The 19,120-nt window shown below is 51.1% G+C and overlaps 2 protein-coding genes across 3 annotated transcripts in view; one reads left to right on the top strand and one right to left on the bottom strand.

Moving 5' to 3' along the window:
• LRRC27 (leucine rich repeat containing 27) overlaps window positions 1–11,417 on the bottom strand; it is a 38,110-nt gene extending 26,693 nt beyond the window's left edge. The window contains 2 exon segments of the mRNA XM_035269550.3: window positions 9,823–10,077; window positions 10,265–11,417. Of these exon segments, the coding sequence (XP_035125441.3) occupies window positions 9,823–10,032 (210 nt within the window). The 5' untranslated portion in view covers window positions 10,033–10,077; window positions 10,265–11,417.
• Window positions 11,418–12,038: 621 nt separating this feature from the next.
• LOC144578783 (uncharacterized) lies at window positions 12,039–16,318 on the top strand. Of its 2 annotated transcripts, XM_078346805.1 has the most exons (3): window positions 12,039–12,636; window positions 15,815–15,932; window positions 16,169–16,318. In XM_078346805.1, the coding sequence occupies exons 1-3, from the start codon at window positions 12,221–12,223 to the stop codon at window positions 16,193–16,195; spliced, it is 561 nt and encodes a 186-aa protein (XP_078202931.1). In that variant the 5' UTR covers window positions 12,039–12,220; the 3' UTR covers window positions 16,196–16,318. The 2 variants fall into 2 exon arrangements, 1 of the variants encoding a protein (XP_078202931.1); XR_013525206.1 differs by lacking the exons at window positions 15,815–15,932; window positions 16,169–16,318 and adding an exon at window positions 13,161–13,939.
• Window positions 16,319–19,120: the final 2,802 nt, after the last annotated feature.

Raw genomic sequence — 19,120 nt, 5'->3', positions numbered from 1 at the left:
CTAGCCTGCAAAACAGCTCATTTTGTCTGTTCTTATTGAGATGAACCGAACTACCTCCATCTTAGCGGTGAGCCTGACTGACTCCATCTTGGCTCCTCCCCCCGCCATTTCTCCCCGAGTGCATACCTGGGCCACACTGTGCTGGGTCATTTGTGCTTAGAGCTATGGAAACATATAACCATTGTAACAATATCCTGCTTGACAAGCCCACTTGCTGTTGTGAATTCCCGTTTGACTGATTGTACGGAAAGTACCGAATGCCCCCCTTGGTGACCGGCAATCATGGGAACCACCCGTGTACACCCTCCTTAGTTAATAAACAATACTGGGAGCCTCCTCCCCTAACTTGCTTATTCTGCTTCTGTAAAATTCTGCTTTGCTCCCTTACCATGAGCAACATAGAAAAGGAAATCAAACCCCTTCCTCGGGGCTAAGAGATTTTGAGCGTGAGCTGACTCTCGGTCGCTGGCAACAGAGGACTCACAATCACATTTCAGAGTGTGGCACTTTCCTAACCACTGACTTGGATATAACATTATCAGCTGCCCAGCTACTCAGGTCGTAAGTCAAATACTTGAAGAGCCCCTGAGCTGACTGGGATTGCAATGTATTGCGGGCTGTGGAAAAAATGTAGGACAACCCTAAAAAACACCTAAAGCCCCTGCTCAACAACCAACGGGCGATGTCCGGGAAGACTGACCTACCCCACGACCGACTCAGCCTATGAGGAACCGGGGAGGGGCCTGCGCACTAGGGGATAAACTGCTTGTTGAAACTGTGCTGGGTGGGCCTGCCCACCAGACACCTGCTCTTGCAAAACCGTCATTAAAGTCTCACTTCCACTGTCCTCTGGGTCTCTGAGTCCATTCTTAGGGCTTGGATGGGTGAGTCTGTTTCTCAAACCTGGTGGTTCGTATGGGGAAGAAAATGACATCTTTCGGTGACACTGGAGAGGCTCACTCCTCCCTAATGTACCAACCAACAGGCACAAAACTCTCTGAGGAAAAGTTAATAGTATTGGAGTAAAGGGGGAAGGGCTTCACGTTCCAATATTCGAGACGATGTTAACTAGCTTGGGATCAGAACAGATTAAGGGGTCATTCTTGTAAGTTTCTGAAGCAGGAACCAACCTCCTGGGCCAAGACCTGACTGTTGATTAGGTTTAGGATCAGGAGGAGAGAAGGGACAGATAAAAGGAGTGATGGGCCTTCTAACAGAGGAGGAAAGCAGAGTCAGTCCCAGCCTGTGGATCAAGGAAGGCAACAGGGGAGGGTTAAAAATCACACCCTCTGTTGAACAACGAGACCATGTGGACTCAGGGAGAGGAGCATCACACACAGGGGACAGTTGGGGGGAACAGGGGACAGACAATGGGGGGTGCGGAGGGAGGGGAGGGTGGGGAGGGATAACATGGGGAGAAATGCCAGATATAGTACGCACCTAAAGTAAAAGAAATAAATTTTTAAAAAATCACACCCTCACAGGCTGAACCAAAAGTCCAGGAGAAAGAGTTTGCAGGAAACAATATCCCGCACCCACTGAAGGGCAGAAGGGTCTCCAGCCACTCATGGAGGGATTGATGGAAGCGGGACCAATGGAAGCCTGTATGTCACCAAGCAACACCCCAGTTCTCCCGGTACAGACCAGATGGGTCCTGTAGACTAGCATAAGGTCGAAGAGCTATAAATCAATTGTCCAAACTCACCGTCTTGGGGTGCTTCATCCCTACACCCTCCTCAGTAAAACACCCTATGAACATAAGTGGTTCGGCGTAGTGGAAAGACGCATTCTGGGCTTGTCCCCTAGACTCTGTGCCTTTGAATGGAAAACCCCACAACGGGAGAAAGCGGCAGCACCGTGGACTGCCAGGAGGGTCCACGGAAGCCTGAGACTTATTTGGCCAAGTCTTAGAAAACCTCCTGGAGGAATTCCAACCTTCCAGAGAAACCCAGTTGTGACTGTATGTGGATGATCTTCTAATTTCTGGGGAAAGGAGGGCCAAGGTATCAGAAGCCACCAGAATCTTAATTTCCTGGGGGAAAGGGGATCGTGAGTCTCCAAGGACAAATTGCAACTTGCAGAAAAAGAAGTTAACACTTAGGACATCTACTTAGTGAAGGGAAGTGGGGAATAAACCCTGAGAGAATATCGGGAATAGTGGGTCTGCCCTCGCCTAAGACAAAGAAAGAACTCTGAAAGTTTTTAGGTTTAACTGGTTGCTGTAGATATGGGTTGAATCATAGGCTCAGAAGACGAGGATTCTGTATCTGAAATTACCAGAAGAACCCGATCCCTTGCAATGGTGCCTGGAAGAAATCAAGGCAGTGGAGGATTGAAAGCAAGCTCTCTCTACAGCCCCAGTCCTGGCCCTCCTACCTTTAGAGAAAATATTTCATCTGTTTGTCACAGTAGACCAGGGCATGGCCCTTGGGTTGCTCACTGAAATGTGGGGCAGGGAAGAGGTGACTGTTGTTTTTCTCTCCAAGCTTCTCCAACTTGTCACTCAAGCATGGCCCAAATGGGTGCAGGCAGTGGCTGCCACGGCCCTGCGGGTAGAGGAGAGCTGGAAGCTGGGCCTGGCAGTGAGCACCCCAGATCAGGAAGCATGGCCTGGCAGTGAGCGCCCACATCAGGAAGCTGGGCCTGGCAGTGAGCGCCCACATCAGGAAGCTGGGCCTGGCAGTGAGCAGCCCCACATCAGGAAGCTGGGCCTGGCAGTGAGCGCCCACATCAGGAAGCTGGGCCTGGCAGTGAGCGCCCACATCAGGAAGCTGGGCCTGGCAGTGAGCGCCCCACATCAGGAAGCTGGGCCTGGCAGTGAGCGCCCACATCAGGAAGCTGGGCCTGGCAGTGAGCGCCCCACATCAGGAAGCTGGGCCTGGCAGTGAGCACCCACATCAGGAAGCTGGGCCTGGCAGTGAGCGCCCCACATCAGGAAGCTGAGCCTGGCAGTAAGCGCCCCACATCAGGAAGATGGGCCTGGCAGTGAGCGCCCCACATCAGGAAGCTGGGCCTGGCAGTGAGCACCCCACATAGGGTCAGGGGTATACCAGATCAAAGAGCTGGGAGGTGACTAATTTCTGGACATTAAAATAGGAAGCCATATTACTAGAAAAAGATAATTTGGTGTTAACAACAGACACTTGCTTGAAACTAGCCAGTTACTTATGGAAAGGGGAGTAATGAGGCACGAGACCACAACCAATTAGGTATCACAGAATGTCAAACTGAGGTTAGCCCAGACCTCACAGAAGCGCCACTCCATGAGGGAATGAGGCTGCGGATGGGTCATCCCGAGTGACTGACGGTAAAGACACGCTGGTTATGCTGTCATTGATGGAAACCACAATCCTTACGTGAAAAAAGAAGATTACCCAGTAACTGCCCAGCCCAAACCTGTGAATCAGATGCTCTTAACCAGGCCTAGAGCTCCTAGAAGGCTAAGAAGGCACCATACAGAGTGGCTCCAAATACGGCCATGGAGGAGCACACACCTCTGGAAGGCTCTGGACAGAGCGGGGCCTGATACAGAGTAAGGGGAAGAGCTGGCACATGAGGAGCTGCTCACACAAGGTTTAGAAAGCGTCCTGCCTCCAGCAGAGACGGCCACAGTTCACATAAATGGCCATCAGAAAGCAAACACTGCAGAAGCTGTAGGGAACGGGCTTGCAGATGGAGCTGCTAGGCAAGCCTCCCTGGAGGAAGAGGTGAGACTGTTTAGCCAATCCCAGAGAGCCCGAAGGTGGTATGAAGACCCCAGTTTTCTAAAGAAGAGGAAGAGCTAGGGAGACAGGGGCCACTCAAACCAGGATGGGAGGTGGGTGTTCCCTGACGAGAGAGAAACAACAAACCCACATGAGAGAACCGATGTCCACACTACATTAGGTGAGTCACTGGGGTCCCCAGGCCACGTGTGATGCAATACTCAAGAATTATGAGTGTACAGGGATTCATATCCTTGCTAAACAAGTGTGTGGGGGTTGTGTGGCCTGCTAGAGAATAAACAAAAAGGTAGTAATTACGCCTGTAATCCCAGCACTTTGGGAGGCCAAGGCGGAGAGATCATGAGGTCAGGAGTTCGAGACCAGTCTGGCCAACACAGTGAAACCTGGCCTCTACTAAAAATACAAAAAATTAGTCAGGTATGGTGGCGGGAGCCTGTAATCCCAGGTACTCATTAGGCCGAGGCAGGAGAATCACTTGAACCCAGGAGGCGGAGGTTGCAGTGAGCTGAGATTGCGCCATTGCTCTCCAGCCTGGGCAACAGGGTGAGACTCCACCTCAAAGAAAGAAAACAGACTACCGGAAGAAGACCTCCTTCAAGTAGATTTTACAGAAATGTCCAAAACAGGGAGGCTAAAGTCCCCACTGGTAACAGACCACCTCTCGGGCTGGGTGGAGGCCCCCCTCCCAACTGCCATGCCAGGAATGTGGTCAAAATAATCTTAGAAGAAATTAAACCCAGATTTGGCCTGGGGGAAAATACTGACTCGGACAATGGGAGCCGCTTTACTCGAGGGTGCTAAGGGGAATTATGGAGGGTTTACACACTGGATGGGATTACCATACCCCTCGGCATTCCCCTTCCTCCGAAAAGGTCGAAAGAATGAATCAAACTCTCCAAAAGCATCTTATTAAACGAATCTTAGAAACTAAAATGCCTTGTACCAAACATCTCCCAACAGCTCTCCTTAGGATTAGGTCAGCCCGTAAGAAAGGCTTGGGATTGTCCCCTTACCAGTCATTCCATGGACTCCCACATTTAGGTAGGACTATGGACCTTCCTGCTATGGAACCCAAAGACCAATTGTTAAGAAATTCATAAGCCGGGTGCGGTGGCTCAAGCCTGTAATCCCAGCACTTTGGGAGGCTGAGGCGGGTGGATCACGAGGTCAAGAGATCGAGACCATCCTGGTCAACATGATGAAACCCCATCTCTACTAAAAATACAAAAAATTAGCTGGGCATGGTGGCACGTGCCTATAATCCCAGCTACTCAGGAGACTGAGGCAGGGGAATTGCCTGAACCCAGGAGGCGGAGGTTGCGGTGAGCCGAGATCGTGCCATTGCACTCCAGCCTGCGTAACAGGACCGAAACTCCGTGTCAAAAAAAAAAAAAAAAAAAAGGAATTCTATACTGGTCATGCCCTCCACCCTGTGATCCTTTAGGCTGAACGGACCTCTGACTCACAGCCTGCCCCGTGAGTTCAACTCAGTGCTAAAGGTAACAGGCCCCACCCGAGCTGGGCAGGCTCCTATCAAGTGCTTCTGACCTGAGGCAGCCATATGAACAGCTGAATGGGGGTGGACACGACACGCGGTCAAGAGACTGGTAACGAACCTCCGGAAGGAAGGGAAGAGGGTGAATGGGACGTGTGTAGACCACCGAAGGAAGGCTTCGGCTAACTCTAGAAAAACCTCGAAGGAAGCTGTGAGCGGCCCTGTCACTGGGGGTGGATGTGGTCGGGAGTAAGCCTGCTACCGGGGTGAGAGGCTCACAAATATTGGATGGAGCCGGAGGAAGAAGAAGATCCAGACGAACTGAGTCCACATAGCTAGAACCTCCACCTCCGAGACCGTAAAGTTCGATGGCTGCCAAGTGTTCCATGGTGAGCATTCAGGGAAACAAAGGCAGCTGTCACGAGCAAACATGTGTCCTGAAACCGTCACCATGGGGAAAGCCTGCGCCCGCTGGAATGAGGCCTACGGACCACCCATTTCAAGGCTGGGTGAGCCATGGTTCCAGAAACAAACCCTTAAGCAATAAAATACATTTGCATAAAGCCTCACGCCACCTAACTGTGGAAATTTAGAATGCAACCCTGGATTAACCAGCTACTGTAGACCAGGAACCCTGAGGCATGGACTAGGAATAAGTATCTCGGGAAGGGATCCCAGGGACCGGTTAGCTTTTAGGGACGTCACCACCTCCACCTGAGCCCACCCAGGATGACCGTGACTCCTGGTCCCACCACGTCAACCTACTGGACAATGATCCTCAGAGAGTAAAAGTAATTAAGGTAACTGACCTGAGGCAGACTTTAGAAATCCAGACTGGAGATGGGGATGCAAATGCCTGGGTTGAATGTGTCAAATTTTCAGTACTAGCTTAATAAGAGCGACAGTTACTCATGCTCGGTTGGGCGGCCTCAGGCAGAGGTGGTTGCATTTCCCCAGGATGGGGTGCCAGTCCCCACGGAACACGCTGCATGTTGGCTGCACGCCAGGACAGGGATACAGGGGGCGAGAGCTGCAAATGTCTATCTTTGCTCTTTCCCGCCTTGCGGAGATCAGATCCTAGAGCAACCCTCTCACTCTCCTCAGGGAATATGAACCACTCCTCTTGCCTCTCTAGGGAGGGGGCAGAGTTCAGTACGCCTGTGAGAGAACTCTCAACTTGTACCCACAACCTACCACCACTGGCGAGTCAAACAAACGCAACTGCTTGGCTTTCTATGCACCCCGGGTTGATGCCTGGTGATCGTAGGGACAGGTGCCTCATGACCTGCCACCGTCCAACTGGACCGGGACATGTGCCTTAGTTCAAGCTGCCATTCCATAAGAGCCCCGAGAGCCCACGTGGCCACTGACGTCGCAGACATCTAACAAATCCTTTAGATCCCAGCGTTTGCACTGACTCTTGGGAGTCCTACAGGAGTACGAATGAATTTGGGCCCCAAACCAAACAGCTGCTGGGTTTGTGTCAGCCCTGTGCTGGTGGGCAACGAGTAACGAAACGTGCATTGGATTTATCACCTCTATTAGAACTCGACGAAGACTCATCCGCTGTTCTGGAGACGCTCCCGAAGGAGCCACCAGCCGAATGGCCTGGAAGAACGGACTTGCGCTAGACACGATCATGGCAGAGAAAGGGGGTGCATGCGTCATGGCACCTTCATTCCTAACAATACCGCCCCAGATGGAGCATCACAACAGCATTACAGGGGTTAACAACTTTAGCCAATGAGTTGGCAGAAAATGCCAGAACTGATGACCTGTTTACTGACTTATACCTAGAGAGCTGGCTCGGGAAAAGGCCGGGAACGGAAGCCTCCGTTCTGCCATCCCTTATACCTAGAGAGCTGGCTCGGGAAAAGGCCGGGAACGGAAGCCTCCGTTCTGCCATCCCTTATACCTAGAGAGCTGGCTCGGGAAAAGGCCGGGAACGGAAGCCTCCGTTCTGCCATCCCTTATACCTAGAGAGCTGGCTCGGGAAAAGGCCGGGAATGGAAGCCTCCGTTCTGCCATCCCTTATACCTAGAGAGCTGGCTCGGGAAAAGGCCGGGAATGGAAGCCTCCGTTCTGCCATCCCTTATACCTAGAGAGCTGGCTCGGGAAAAGGCCGGGAATGGAAGCCTCCGTTCTGCCATCCCTTATACCTAGAGAGCTGGCTCGGGAAAAGGACGGGAATGGAAGCCTCCGTTCTGCCATCCCTTATACCTAGAGAGCTGGCTCGGGAAAAGGCCGGGAATGGAAGCCTCCGTTCTGCCATCCCTTATACCTAGAGAGCTGGCTCGGGAAAAGGCCGGGAATGGAAGCCTCCGTTCTGCCATCCCTTATACCTAGAGAGCTGGCTCGGGAAAAGGACGGGAATGGAAGCCTCCGTTCTGCCATCCCTTATACCTAGAGAGCTGGCTCGGGAAAAGGCCGGGAATGGAAGCCTCCGTTCTGCCATCCCTTATACCAGTGGCTGAGGGTCCCAACAGCTACAGGGTGTTGCATCATCCTCTGCGTTAAAGGCTTGACCCCAAAATTAATTGAAGCAGCCATCAACAAATGGCCATGACGTATGAACCGTTATTAGAAACCACATCAGACCTACTCTCTGATGATGAAGAGTCAACAGCTCTTGAAACAATTTAAGGACCAAAGGTCACAAAAATAAATACGGACATGGGACCAGTGGGAGTAAAAAGAGGAGGGAATCGAAGGAACTCGTGTCTGCGGTGGTTCATTTCCAAGACCGAGTGTGCTGAACCGGCCTCGGTCAGTAACTACAGAAGAAACGGGATACACTAGGCCCCTCGTGGAGAGCCAATGCCTGCCTGTCACCCACCGCCCCGCTTAGCTGCCCTCACCCGAACCAAAGAAGTTGAGTCTAAGATGAAAGTTTACTAGCCTGCAAAACAGCTCGTTCTGTTTGTTATCAGCTGCCCACCTACTCAGGTCATAAGCCAAACACTCGAAGAGCCCCTGACGGAGTTAGGATTGCAATGTATTGTGGGCTGCGACAAAACGCAGCAGGACAACCCGAAAAAAACACCTCCAGCCCCTGCCCCACAACCAACAGGTGACGTCTGGGAAGATGCGACCCCACAGTACTCAGCCTGTGAGGAACCGGGGAGGGGCCTGCGCACTAGGGGATAAACTGCTTGTTGTAACTGTGCTGGGTGTGCCTGCCCACCAGACACCTGCTCTTGCAAGACGGTCATTAGAGTCCCACTTTCACTGTCCTCTGGGTCTCTGAGTCCATTCTTTGGGTTTGGATGGGTGAGTTAGTTTCTGGCATGGTGAATAGTGAGTTGGCCATGCCACAACACAGGTTCCATCTTTCCTGTTAGGTCCTGGAAGCCTCATGTGAGGATAGGAACTCTGGAAGTGCTGTTTATGACTTCAGAGGCTGAGTCTACCGGTCCCAGGGATTACTCTTTTAAAGACTTGTCGCCATGGTAATAAAATTTATGTTGACATCTGTGTTCTGAATGGTGTAACAGTTACCAAGCTTCTTCATTAAGCCTCAGGACCTCTGGAATTTCCTCCTTCTCCCTTTATGCATTAAGGTAACAGAAACCTCAGGGGTCTGCTGGATCCCTGACTCAGGGCTGAGGTTATCTGTTCATTAAGAGTGACATGTGTGTAACAGGAGCCAGGACAAAGCAGGTCCCCATGACCAGTGCCACATCCTAGATGTCAGCAGGAAGGAAAAAAGAGCCCTAACAGCAAACACAAGGGAAATGTACAGTTTATAACATAAGCAGCCACTAAACATCTAAATATGTAGCTCTTGTAAAAGCACTCAAAAATGTCAATCTGGCCAGGCGCGGTGGCTCATGCCTGTAATCACAGCACTTTGAGAGGCACAAACAGGCAGATCACCCGGTCTCAGGAGTTTAAGACCAGCCTGGGCACCATGGTGAAACCCTGACTCCACTAAAAGTACAAAAAGAAAGTCAATCAACATCATAACCGTGTTCTAGACACTACGCTTTCACGCTATTCATTCCTACAATAACCCAGGAAAAGATGATCATTCCCACGTTCCAGATTAAACCAAATGAGGTTTAAGGAAATTCTGTGCATCCAGGCAGTGACAAGGACTGCAGGGGGAATCTTCAACTGTCAGACATCAAAGCTGTGCCCTCACAGAAGCTTTTTCTGGAAATCAGGGACAAGACAGCATCTACCTGACAGAGAAGAGCTGGGCATAGAGTAAAACCAGTGTGTAACACAAGCAAAACCGTGGGTGACGACAAAGTTTTTAACTGTTAGTGTCACCTGATTTCCTTCAAGGTTTTGTGTTTTAACGAAGAGACCAAGGATGTACAGCAGTAGTTTCTTCCACAGGTTTTGGGATTACTGCAGGGAAGAGAACAGACGCCTGCGTCTAAACAGACGTACTGCTCCCATTGGCTGGTCCCCATCAGGAACTTCCCATTTTGTGTGATGGGCATACGAAGCCATAAGTGAACCTTTCCTCTGTTTCATCTTAGAATTCATCACTTCCAAAGAGAAAGAAGCCTACAAAGCAAGCCCAGGGGTAGATTCCCATTTCTGTCTACAGGGGACCTGCGGACACACGGCCTGAGGGGCAGCCCCACTTACTTGAAGGCTGGGGATTCTAAAGACCTCTTCCAAATGGCACAGACCACTCTGACTCAGGTCTAGAATCGGTGAGGAGGAAAAGATGATCCCTCCAGCACCCTTGTGAACATCTTTGGAGGGGGCGACAGGCAAGCTCCTAGTTTGACCCGCATCCTCCTCCAGATCAGCAGCTGCTGCAGAGGGAGCTCTGCAGGAGCCACTTCGCTCCATCCGTTCTCCTGGGACAGCAGCTCAACCTCCTTGGTCTGCAGTCACCTGGAGACATAGGAAGGGGAGACGTAGAAACAACTATGTATACGGAAGAGCTGTGAGGCAGGTCCACAGCGATTCAGCCTGTTTCAAAAGCTATCGTTTTTCATAAGCAGTAGCAAAAGTTTGACTTTTAAATGAGTAAAAAAAAAAGGAATACAAAGAGGTTCCGATTAAAATTCTCTGCTCTCACTCTGTACAGTGGAGTTCCAAGATTTAACTCCTGGAATCGCAAAGGTGCACAGCAGGAATGATTGTGTCAGGGACGGCAACACAAGAACACTTGGAAGCCTTAAACCAACCATGATGCTTCCGTGAAATGACTGGGGCAGGTGGTTCCTCATCAGTTTGCAGTTTCTTGCCTGTGCTGTGGCTCCGGGCCATTTGAACTATGTTTTTAGTTCCTTGAGCCCAGGAAGCCTGCCTTTTTCTTATCCTTTCGGCCCAGTGACCAGCACTATCTGGTTAACACCCAGTTAAGCATCAGGGAAAACCTGTTAAATTAAGGATCTTGAATTTTCATTGTCCAGCAACACTTTTTCTCAGAAGTATTGTTCATCAAAACCTCATTCTGCGAGGCGCACTTTCCCTTGCAATTTCCAAACAACTCATTCGGCAACAAGATTCAACGTAGGAATGCATCAGTTCATCTAATTCCAATCACTCAGCAGCCCAGGGGCATCTGTGTGTACTTCATTCCCTGTTTAGGGAGGAGGCTGAGCCGTAGATGAGTTGACTGCTAGGGGGGCGCAGTTAATTGCGGGATGGAGGCGACACTGGGACCCAGCAGGGTTCGACCCCAGGCGGCCTGCATTCCATGGAAGCCTGCGGGCTTTTTCACGGTCAGTTCACTTGTTTTCTCCGAATCAGGTAACTTTAAAAAGAGGAGGGGAGGCTTCGAACCTCAGAACAGGGAAAATGTCTTAAAACCAGAACTGAAACAACAGCGTGGACTTCCCACGGGGCCCAGGCAGTGCCGGGCTCCGTGGGGCTTCCCAGGCTCCCTTCAAGGAACCCCGACGCACGCCCATCCCCGCTCCCTGCCTCGGTTTCCCCATCCGGGCGAGGCTGAGTTGAATCCGACGCTCTGGGCTTCACATTCCAGGCCTGAGAGGTGCAGCCTATGCCGGAAGCATCCGGGCAGGAGCTACGCAAGAGAACACGAGGGGCCGAGGCACCACCTTCCTCCCGCCGTCCCCTAGGAGGGCCCAGCGAGCCGGCCGTCCCCGCCCCGCCTCACCTTCCGGGTACCCGCCAACTGGAGCGCATGCGAGCCCGGCAGGGGAGAGCAGCAGCCCGACAATGGAGGCCGCCCGGCCCACGCGGTCGCCATGGAGACCCAGTACGGAAGCCCGCAGGCACCACGCCGCACGCGGGTGTTTGTGTGTGGTGCGCCTGCGCATGGGTGGGTGTGGCTTTTCTGTGTGTGTTCGCACGCGCACGCGCGGGGTGTGGTGTGGTGCGTGTGTGCGCGCGCGCGCCTGCACAGGGGTGGGTGTGGGGGGGTGTGTGTGCGCGCGCGCGCCCGGGGTGTGGTGCGCCTGCACAGGGGTGGGTGTGGGGGCTGTGTGTGCACGCGCGGGATGTGGCGCGCCTGCCCAGGGGTGGGTGTGGGGTGTGTGTGCACGCGCGGGATGTGGCGCGCCTGCCCAGGGGTGGGTGTGGGGTGTGTGTGCACGCGCGGGATGTGGCGCGCCTGCCCAGGGGTGGGTGTGGGGTGTGGGTGTGCGTGCGCGCGCCCGGGGTGTGGTGCGCCTGCACAGGGGTGGGTGTGGGGGCTGTGTGTGCACGCGCGGGGTGTGGCGCGCCTGCCCAGGGCTGGGTGTGGGGTGTGGGTGTGCACGCGCGGGGTGTGGCGCGCCTGCCCAGGGGTGGTTGTGGGGTGTAGGTGTGCGTGCGCGCGCCCGGGGTGTGGTGCGCCTGCGCGCGGTGTGGTGCGCCTGCGCACGCACGCGGCCGACGACGGCATCCATTTTTCCGTGCCCGCCGTCCGAGAGCGGCAGTGACTGAGGGCGCGTAGGGATCCAGGGAGTCTGGAAGGGCGAGCGGCCTGGCCCAGAGGGGAAGGAAGAGAGCGGGATGGTGGGTGCCCTGGGGAGCAGGAGGGCCCGGGGCGGGCGGCTGCTCGAGGACAGCCGAGCAGTGAAGAATGGAGGCTGGGGCCCCTGTGCTCAGTCCTAACGGAAGTGTTTGCAGTCCCTCCCTCAGCTCCCGCCTTAGGCCGCAGTGTTCCTGCTGCTCAGAAGCCCTTTCAGACTTCACCCTCGCAGTCTGGACAGGCCGGGAAGCTCCAAAACCCCAGGAGCTCGTCCTTCCCGAGCTGCCTCCCACGTTTTCCCAGGAGCAGCGGCAGCCGCCCCCGCTGCCTGCCCTTCCCGCCCCGCTCACTCCCGCTGCTCTCCTGGGGCTTCCTGGACTCACTTCCGTGAGCCGCTTGTCCCCAAATCTGCCTCGGGGCTGGCTCCCAGAGGAACCCGGACTCAGACCGTCCTCCTCTGAGAAGCGAGGCTACCTCTGCCGAGTGTCTTGCCGTGGACGGAGGAGTGAGGGGGGCGAGGAAACGCGGTGAGTGTCCTGAGGGAGGAAAAAGAAAGCAGCGAGGAAACCTCACGTGGACCCCCGATTCCATCTGCAGCCTGCCCAGCCAGCACTCCCCATGTCCCGAAGCCCCGACCCTCCAAAGTATCTGTAAAGACTGTGATCCCTGACTGTGCAGGGAGACAGACTCATGGCAACACCCGGTCTCCTGCACAGCCGGCTCTGCGTGAATTACCTTTTCTTCTCTGCCGTTGCCCTGTCTTGATAACTCGGTTCTGTGCAGGGAGGGCAAGGTGAAGCCACTGGGCAGTTACAGAGACTTATTCCAACCTCGTCTTCAGCGATGCTCCTGGCTGCTCTCTGCTGCTCTCAGTCACCTTCCGCCCCTCACTCTTCGAGGACAGCCTTCCCAAGCACCTTTCCCTCTTTGGGGGTCCAGAGCCCCCACAGGCCCAAGGTCTGGATCCTGTGAGCTCCTATGTGTTTCTGGTTCGTTTTTGGTCTATGAAGTGTTGCTGGTTTTTAATTTTTTCTTTTAAAAATTATTATAGGCTGGGCATGGTGGCTCGCATCCGTAATCCCAGCGCTTCGAGAGGCTAAGGCAGGTCGATCACCTGCGAGCGGGGGTTTGAGACCAGCGTGACCAACATGGTGAACCCCATCTCCATTAGAAATACAAAAGTTATCCAGGTGTGGTGGCACATACCTGTAGTCCCAGCTACTCGGGAGGCTGAGGCAGGAGAATTGCTTGAAGCTGGTAGGCAAAGGTTGCAGTGAGTGGAGATGGGGCAACTGCACTCCAGCCTGGGTGACACAGTGAGATTCCATCTCAGAAACAATAAAGAAAAAGTAAAAATTACCTATTGTAGCCACGGGTGGGGAGAATTGTGGGAGGGCCTCTGTATTAGTTTGTTTCATGCTGCTGATAAAGACATACCCAACACTGGGAAGAAAAAGAGGTTTAATGGACTTAAACTTCTATATGGCTGGGGAGGCCTCACAATCATGGCAGAAGGCAAGGAGGAGCAAGTCACATCTTACATGGATGGCAGCAGGCGAAGAGAGAACTTGTGCAGGGCAAGTCCTGTTTTTAAAACCGTCAGAGCTCGTGAGACGTATTCACTATCACGAGAGCAAGATGGGAAAGTCTTGCCCTCATCATTCAATTACCTCCCACCAGGTCCCTCCCATAACACATGGGAATTCAAGATGAGATTTGGGTGGAGACTCGGCCCAACCATGTCAGTCTTTAAGCTTGAATTGAACTTGCAATACCGTCTTGCCCACAGGAAATATTTTCCAATAAAGGAAATAAAACAGTTTTACTCTGCTTTAGTTTTCTAATGTAACACCTTATTGTGAAGCTGCCATAAGTTGTTTGATGTTTTTCCAATAATTAATATTCTTCTATCTTGTAAATCAAGAACATAATTCTAAGCCCCCCACCCAACTGAATGGACCCCTCTTCTCAGTCAAGGAGATTCCAAAGAAACCTGAAAAACTAGTTCAGACCATGACAAGCAGTGGAGGATTGGGCATGCCTCATGATGTGCCTCTCCTTTTTGGAGTTTAGTGAAACAGACCAGCATTAACATTAAAATAGAGATCTTTGCCGGGCAAGGTTGCTCACACCTGTAATCCCAGCATTTTGGGAGGCCGAGTTGGGCAGATCACTTGAGGTCAAGAGATCAAGACTAGCCTGGCCAACGTGGAGAAACCCCGTCACTACTAATACAAAAATTGTCTGGGCATGCACCAATAATCCCAGATACTCAGGAGGCTGAGGCATGAGAATCACTTGAACCCAGGAGGAGAAGGTTGCAGTGAGCCGAGATTGTACCACTGTACTCCAGCCTGGGCCGCAGAGTGAAACTGTGTCTCAAAAATAAAAATAAAATACAAATCTTAAGACTGACAGAACAGACTAGCAATTAGATACCAACTCCAACTGACATATCACATGACAGATAAAGAAGAAAATCAAGATATTTTACCCCCAAACTTGTTTCTTTTCCATATTTTGAAATGGCCCTGCCAAGCTGTCTTTTGTGGAGGGAGATTTGCATCTGTGAAGAATCTGTAACATTACTAGATCTTACCCTTCCAGACCTTCCCAATCCTGAGAGAGTCTAGCACCTTTTAAAGGTCTACATAGGAAACCACATTAGTCCATTTTCATGCTGCTGATAAAGACATACCCAAGACTGGGAGATTTACAAAAGAAAGAGTTTTATTGGACTCACAGTTCCACATGGCTGGGGAGGCCTCATTAATCATGGTGGAAGGCAAGGAGGAGCAAGTCATGTCTTACGTGGATGGTGGCAGGCAAAGAGAGCTTGTGCAGGGAAACTCCTCTATAAAAGCATTAGATCTTGTGAGACTCACTATCATGAGAACAGCCTGGGAAAGACTCATCCCCATGATTCAATTACCTCCCACTGGGTCCCTCCCACAACATGTGGGAATTCAAGATAAGATCTGGGTGGGGACTCAGCAAAATCATCAGAAACAGACCAGAATTCCACCAACGAGACTTCATCTACTAACAAGAACCTTGATCTCCACAACCCCTTATCCTAGCCCAGACACTCCTTTCTATTAATTCATTCCAATCTTTAGATAATAATACAATTCAGTTCAACCAATTGTCAATCAGAAACTGAATCCACCTATGACCTGTCAGCTCACTCCCCTGTGTCCCTCCCTCCCCAGCCCGCTTTCAGTTGTCCTGCCCTCCCAGACCAAATGTCTACCTCACATGCATTGATTGATATCTTATGTTCCCCTAAAATGTATAAAACCAACTTGCAACCCAGACACCTTGGACACATCTCAGGATCTCTTGAGGCTCCCTGGGGCCATGGTCACTCATATTTAGCTGAGAATAAACCTCTTTTAAGTATTTGACGGAGCTTGACTCTTTGTCAACATCAAAGGGAAGGCACCTTCTAAAAAAATGTAAAATATACTTTATAGAAAGTTGAATGTAAGGACAATACAGATTTCTACATAAGTTCACAGATTTCAGAATGGCTTAAAATTGTTTTTTGGAAGATGTTCAAAATGCCCCTGGCAGCTGATTCCATTTCTGCTCTGCTGTGCCCGCTGTACCAATCATCATATAATGTGACAGCCGAAATGCATCTCCCTTCCTTGAAAAGAGTTCAGGCTGCAAAGTGAAGATGACCTCTGTTTCCTCATATAGGTCTGAGAGCACAACACATGACTGGGATTGTGCCGAGAAGACGCGGCACAGAAGAAGCTGCAGCCTTCAGGCTGCCATGGAAAGGCTGGGGGTGTGCTCTGCGGCCCTTCAGGAGCGGGTGTGTAATGAAGCTTCAGTGAATTTCTCAGATGAGCCAAAGTGGTGAACGTGTCTCGGTACCCAGGGGGAGTCAGACTCATCCACAGTTCTTGGCCTCCATTTTCCCAGTTGCTGTGGTTGGAGTGGGTCCCTGGAATTCATATGTTGGAAATTTGGTCCAGGCATGGGGGTGTTGGGAGGTGGGGCCTCTAAGGTGTGGTAAGGCCATTAAGAGAGATTAATGCTGCTCTTTAGGAACTGGGCGAATTCTTGAGGGAGTGAGTGGGTTCCCACTCGCTGTGTTGTGATGCAGGACAAAAGCACCACCAGAAGCTGCTGCCATGCTCTTGAACTTCCCGGCCTTCAGAACTGTGAATCAAGTAAACATCTTTCCTGTGTAAGTCACCCAGTCTCAGGTGTTCTTTGTAGCAACAGAAAATGGACTAAGACACTGGCCTCAAGACTTAGGTGCAAAATGCTTTAGCTCCATCCATCACCCCATCCCAAGGCAATTTCATGGCCTGTGAGCCTCCAATCCCCATGCACCCACCTTCTATCTTAATTCTTTAACTTGATTACACGTACCTAACATATTCACAGGTTTTGGGGATTTAGACATGGACGTCTGTAAGGGCCATTACTCTGTCTACCACAATTAGATCAACACATGTCTTGGAAAGGAACTGTCTGTTTTGTTTTGTTTTGTGAAATAAAGTCTCGCTCTGTCACCAGGCTGGAGTGCAGTGGCATGATCTTGGTTCACTGCAGCCTCCTCCTCTGGGTTCAGGTGACCCTCCTGCCTCAGCCTCCTCAGTAGCTGGGACTGTAGGCATGCACTACCACACCCAGCTAATTTTTATATTTTAGTAGAGACAGAGTTTCACCATGTTGGCCAGAATGGTCTCAATCTCTTGACTTTGTGATCCACCCGCCTCGTCCTCCCAAAGTGTTGGGATTACAGGTGTGAGCTACCGCGCCGGTCAAAAGGAACTGTCTTCATTGGAGGAAATACACTGATGAGGTGCCATGGTGGGCAGCGGTCTATGAACATTGGTGTTGGCCAGTGAGAACACTAGGGATGGCATCTATGCCAGCCAGAGGCGACACTCTTCAATCCATACAGTTAAGAGATATCAAGGATGGTGACCAGGAAGCCAAGGGCAAGTGCCCCAGGAACAATCATGGTTCCTGCCCATTTCCAGACTGGAGCCAGGTTTTGGACCCAGAATCCATTGTGCAAGGAGAAATTGATTTGATGGAAAATTACACTGTAAGCTTAATGTAAGGGGTAGGAAGAATTCCCAAGACATTCAACAAAAACTAAGCAACTGGAAAACGTCACTATTTCAGGAAGGACAAGCAGCAGGAAAGGAAATCATCACAGTACACAGAAGGAAAGGGCGGTGAGTCCCACGCAGGGCAGCGCTGAGACCAGGAAGAGGTGTTCTCCCACCCTGGGTTTTGGGTTTTATGGGGCCTGCATTTCACAGACACAGAACCATGTGTCTATTCTTTTTGGTTTTGTAAGAATACGGAGATTTAGTAAGTGATCAAATGTGTTCAGGAGAGGGACACACAAACCAAACCAGTCCCTGGGCCAAAGAGAATGGGGCTGAGACCTCTACATGTGTGTGGAGAGAGGAGAGAAACACAGCCTCCGCCCTGGGACACCCTGGGACACTGGAGGAAGAGCAAAGCAGCCACTGCAGAGAACCTCAGGTGGTGTCAGGCAGGAGGGCTTCCCAGATACTGGTGCCTCTCCTCCCCCACTGGGGCGGTATGGTCCTGGGAAGGGCTAGCAATCCTCAGGCTTCTCAGATGTCCTGTGCTGGTAGGTACACTGGCATGTTCCCTGTGTGAACTTTGGTTGAGATACACGCCCATTATCTGTATGGTTTCACACAGGGTGCTGTGCATCACTGCAGGAGTTTATACACATCCTTAGGAGAAAATGTGGGTGAATTTTACTTTGTTCTTAGGCTAAGAAAAGAGTTTTTCAACCATTGTGGAAGACAGTGTGGCGATTCCTCAAGGACCTAGAAATAGAAATTCCATTTGACCCAGCAATCCCATTACTGGGTATATATCCAGAGGATTATAAATCGTTCTACTATAAGGACACATGCACACGAATGTTCATTGCAGCACAGTTTACAACAGCAAAGACCTGGAACCAACCCAAATGCCCATCGATGATAGACTGGACTGGGAAAATGTGGCACATATACACCATGGAATATTATGCAGCAATCAAAAACGATGAGTTTGTGTCCTTTGTAGGGACATGGATGAATCTGGAGACCATCATTCTCAGCAAACTGACACAAGAACAGAAAATGAAATACCGCATATTCTCACTCATAGGTGGGTGTTGAACAATGAGAACACATGGACACAGGGAAGGGAGCACTACACACTGGGGTATAGTGGGAGGAATAGGGGAGGGACAGTGAGATGGGAGCTGGGGAGGGAGAGCATGGGTAGAAATGCCAAATGTGGGTGAAGGGGAGGAAGGCAGCAAAACACACTGCCATGTGTGTACCTGTGCAACTATCTTGCATGTTCTGCACATGTACCCCAAAACCTAAAATGCAATAAAAAAAGAGTTCTTAAGCTGTAAAAACACCATAAAATTAATATTGATAAATTCACTTTACTAGAAATACTCCTGTTCATCGGATGCCATAAAGAAAATTAAGTCAGCCAAAAAAATGAGAGAAGATACTGGCAAGTTTTATATCCAATGAAGATTTGCATCCAGAATCTATAATTCAATAAATATTACTATGCAGAATTCATATAATCCAGTAAGGAAAAGATAGAGATACATTTATAGTAATAGACAAAAAGATATAAACCAATAGCTCACAGCAGAGGACAGACACATGGCCAATAGAAGCATCAAAGACGGTATGCCAGCTGTCAGAGAAACACAGTTTGATCCAAGACTGTGTTTCAGATGGGTGAGTCCTACACTCACTCAGCTGGCACAGCAGAGCCGCCTGGGAGCTGCCGTGTGTTGGTGAGTCAGTGAAGCGCACGGTACCCGCTGCTGTGAGAGGGTGTTCACCAGAGTCTTGGGAGCATCTGGGGATGCCTGTGCAGGGTGGAATTCTTGAATGCCACAGCCCCACAATTTCCCCTCTGGGCTCTTCAGTACAGACGCAGATGGAGACGTGCCCCAGGACACAGGTGTGAAAAACGTCT

The sequence above is a fragment of the Callithrix jacchus genome, chromosome 12 (assembly GCF_049354715.1).
Source record: "Callithrix jacchus isolate 240 chromosome 12, calJac240_pri, whole genome shotgun sequence".
Taxonomy (NCBI): Eukaryota; Metazoa; Chordata; class Mammalia; order Primates; family Cebidae; genus Callithrix; species Callithrix jacchus.
The sequence above is the reverse complement of the archived record's forward strand: the minus strand, read 5'-3'. Positions and strand labels throughout refer to the sequence as shown.

Bases quoted from the DNA above. Each gene is read 5' to 3' on its own strand.
- LOC144578783 (XM_078346805.1), top strand. From the start codon at position 12,221: ATGGAGGCTGGGGCCCCTGTGCTCAGTCCTAACGGAAGTGTTTGCAGT. The intron at 12,637-15,814 runs GTGAGTGTCCTG...TTCCTCATATAG, and splicing joins GAGGGGGGCGAGGAAACGCG to GTCTGAGAGCACAACACATG. The intron at 15,933-16,168 runs GTGTGTAATGAA...GCTGCTCTTTAG, and splicing joins CTGCGGCCCTTCAGGAGCGG to GAACTGGGCGAATTCTTGAG.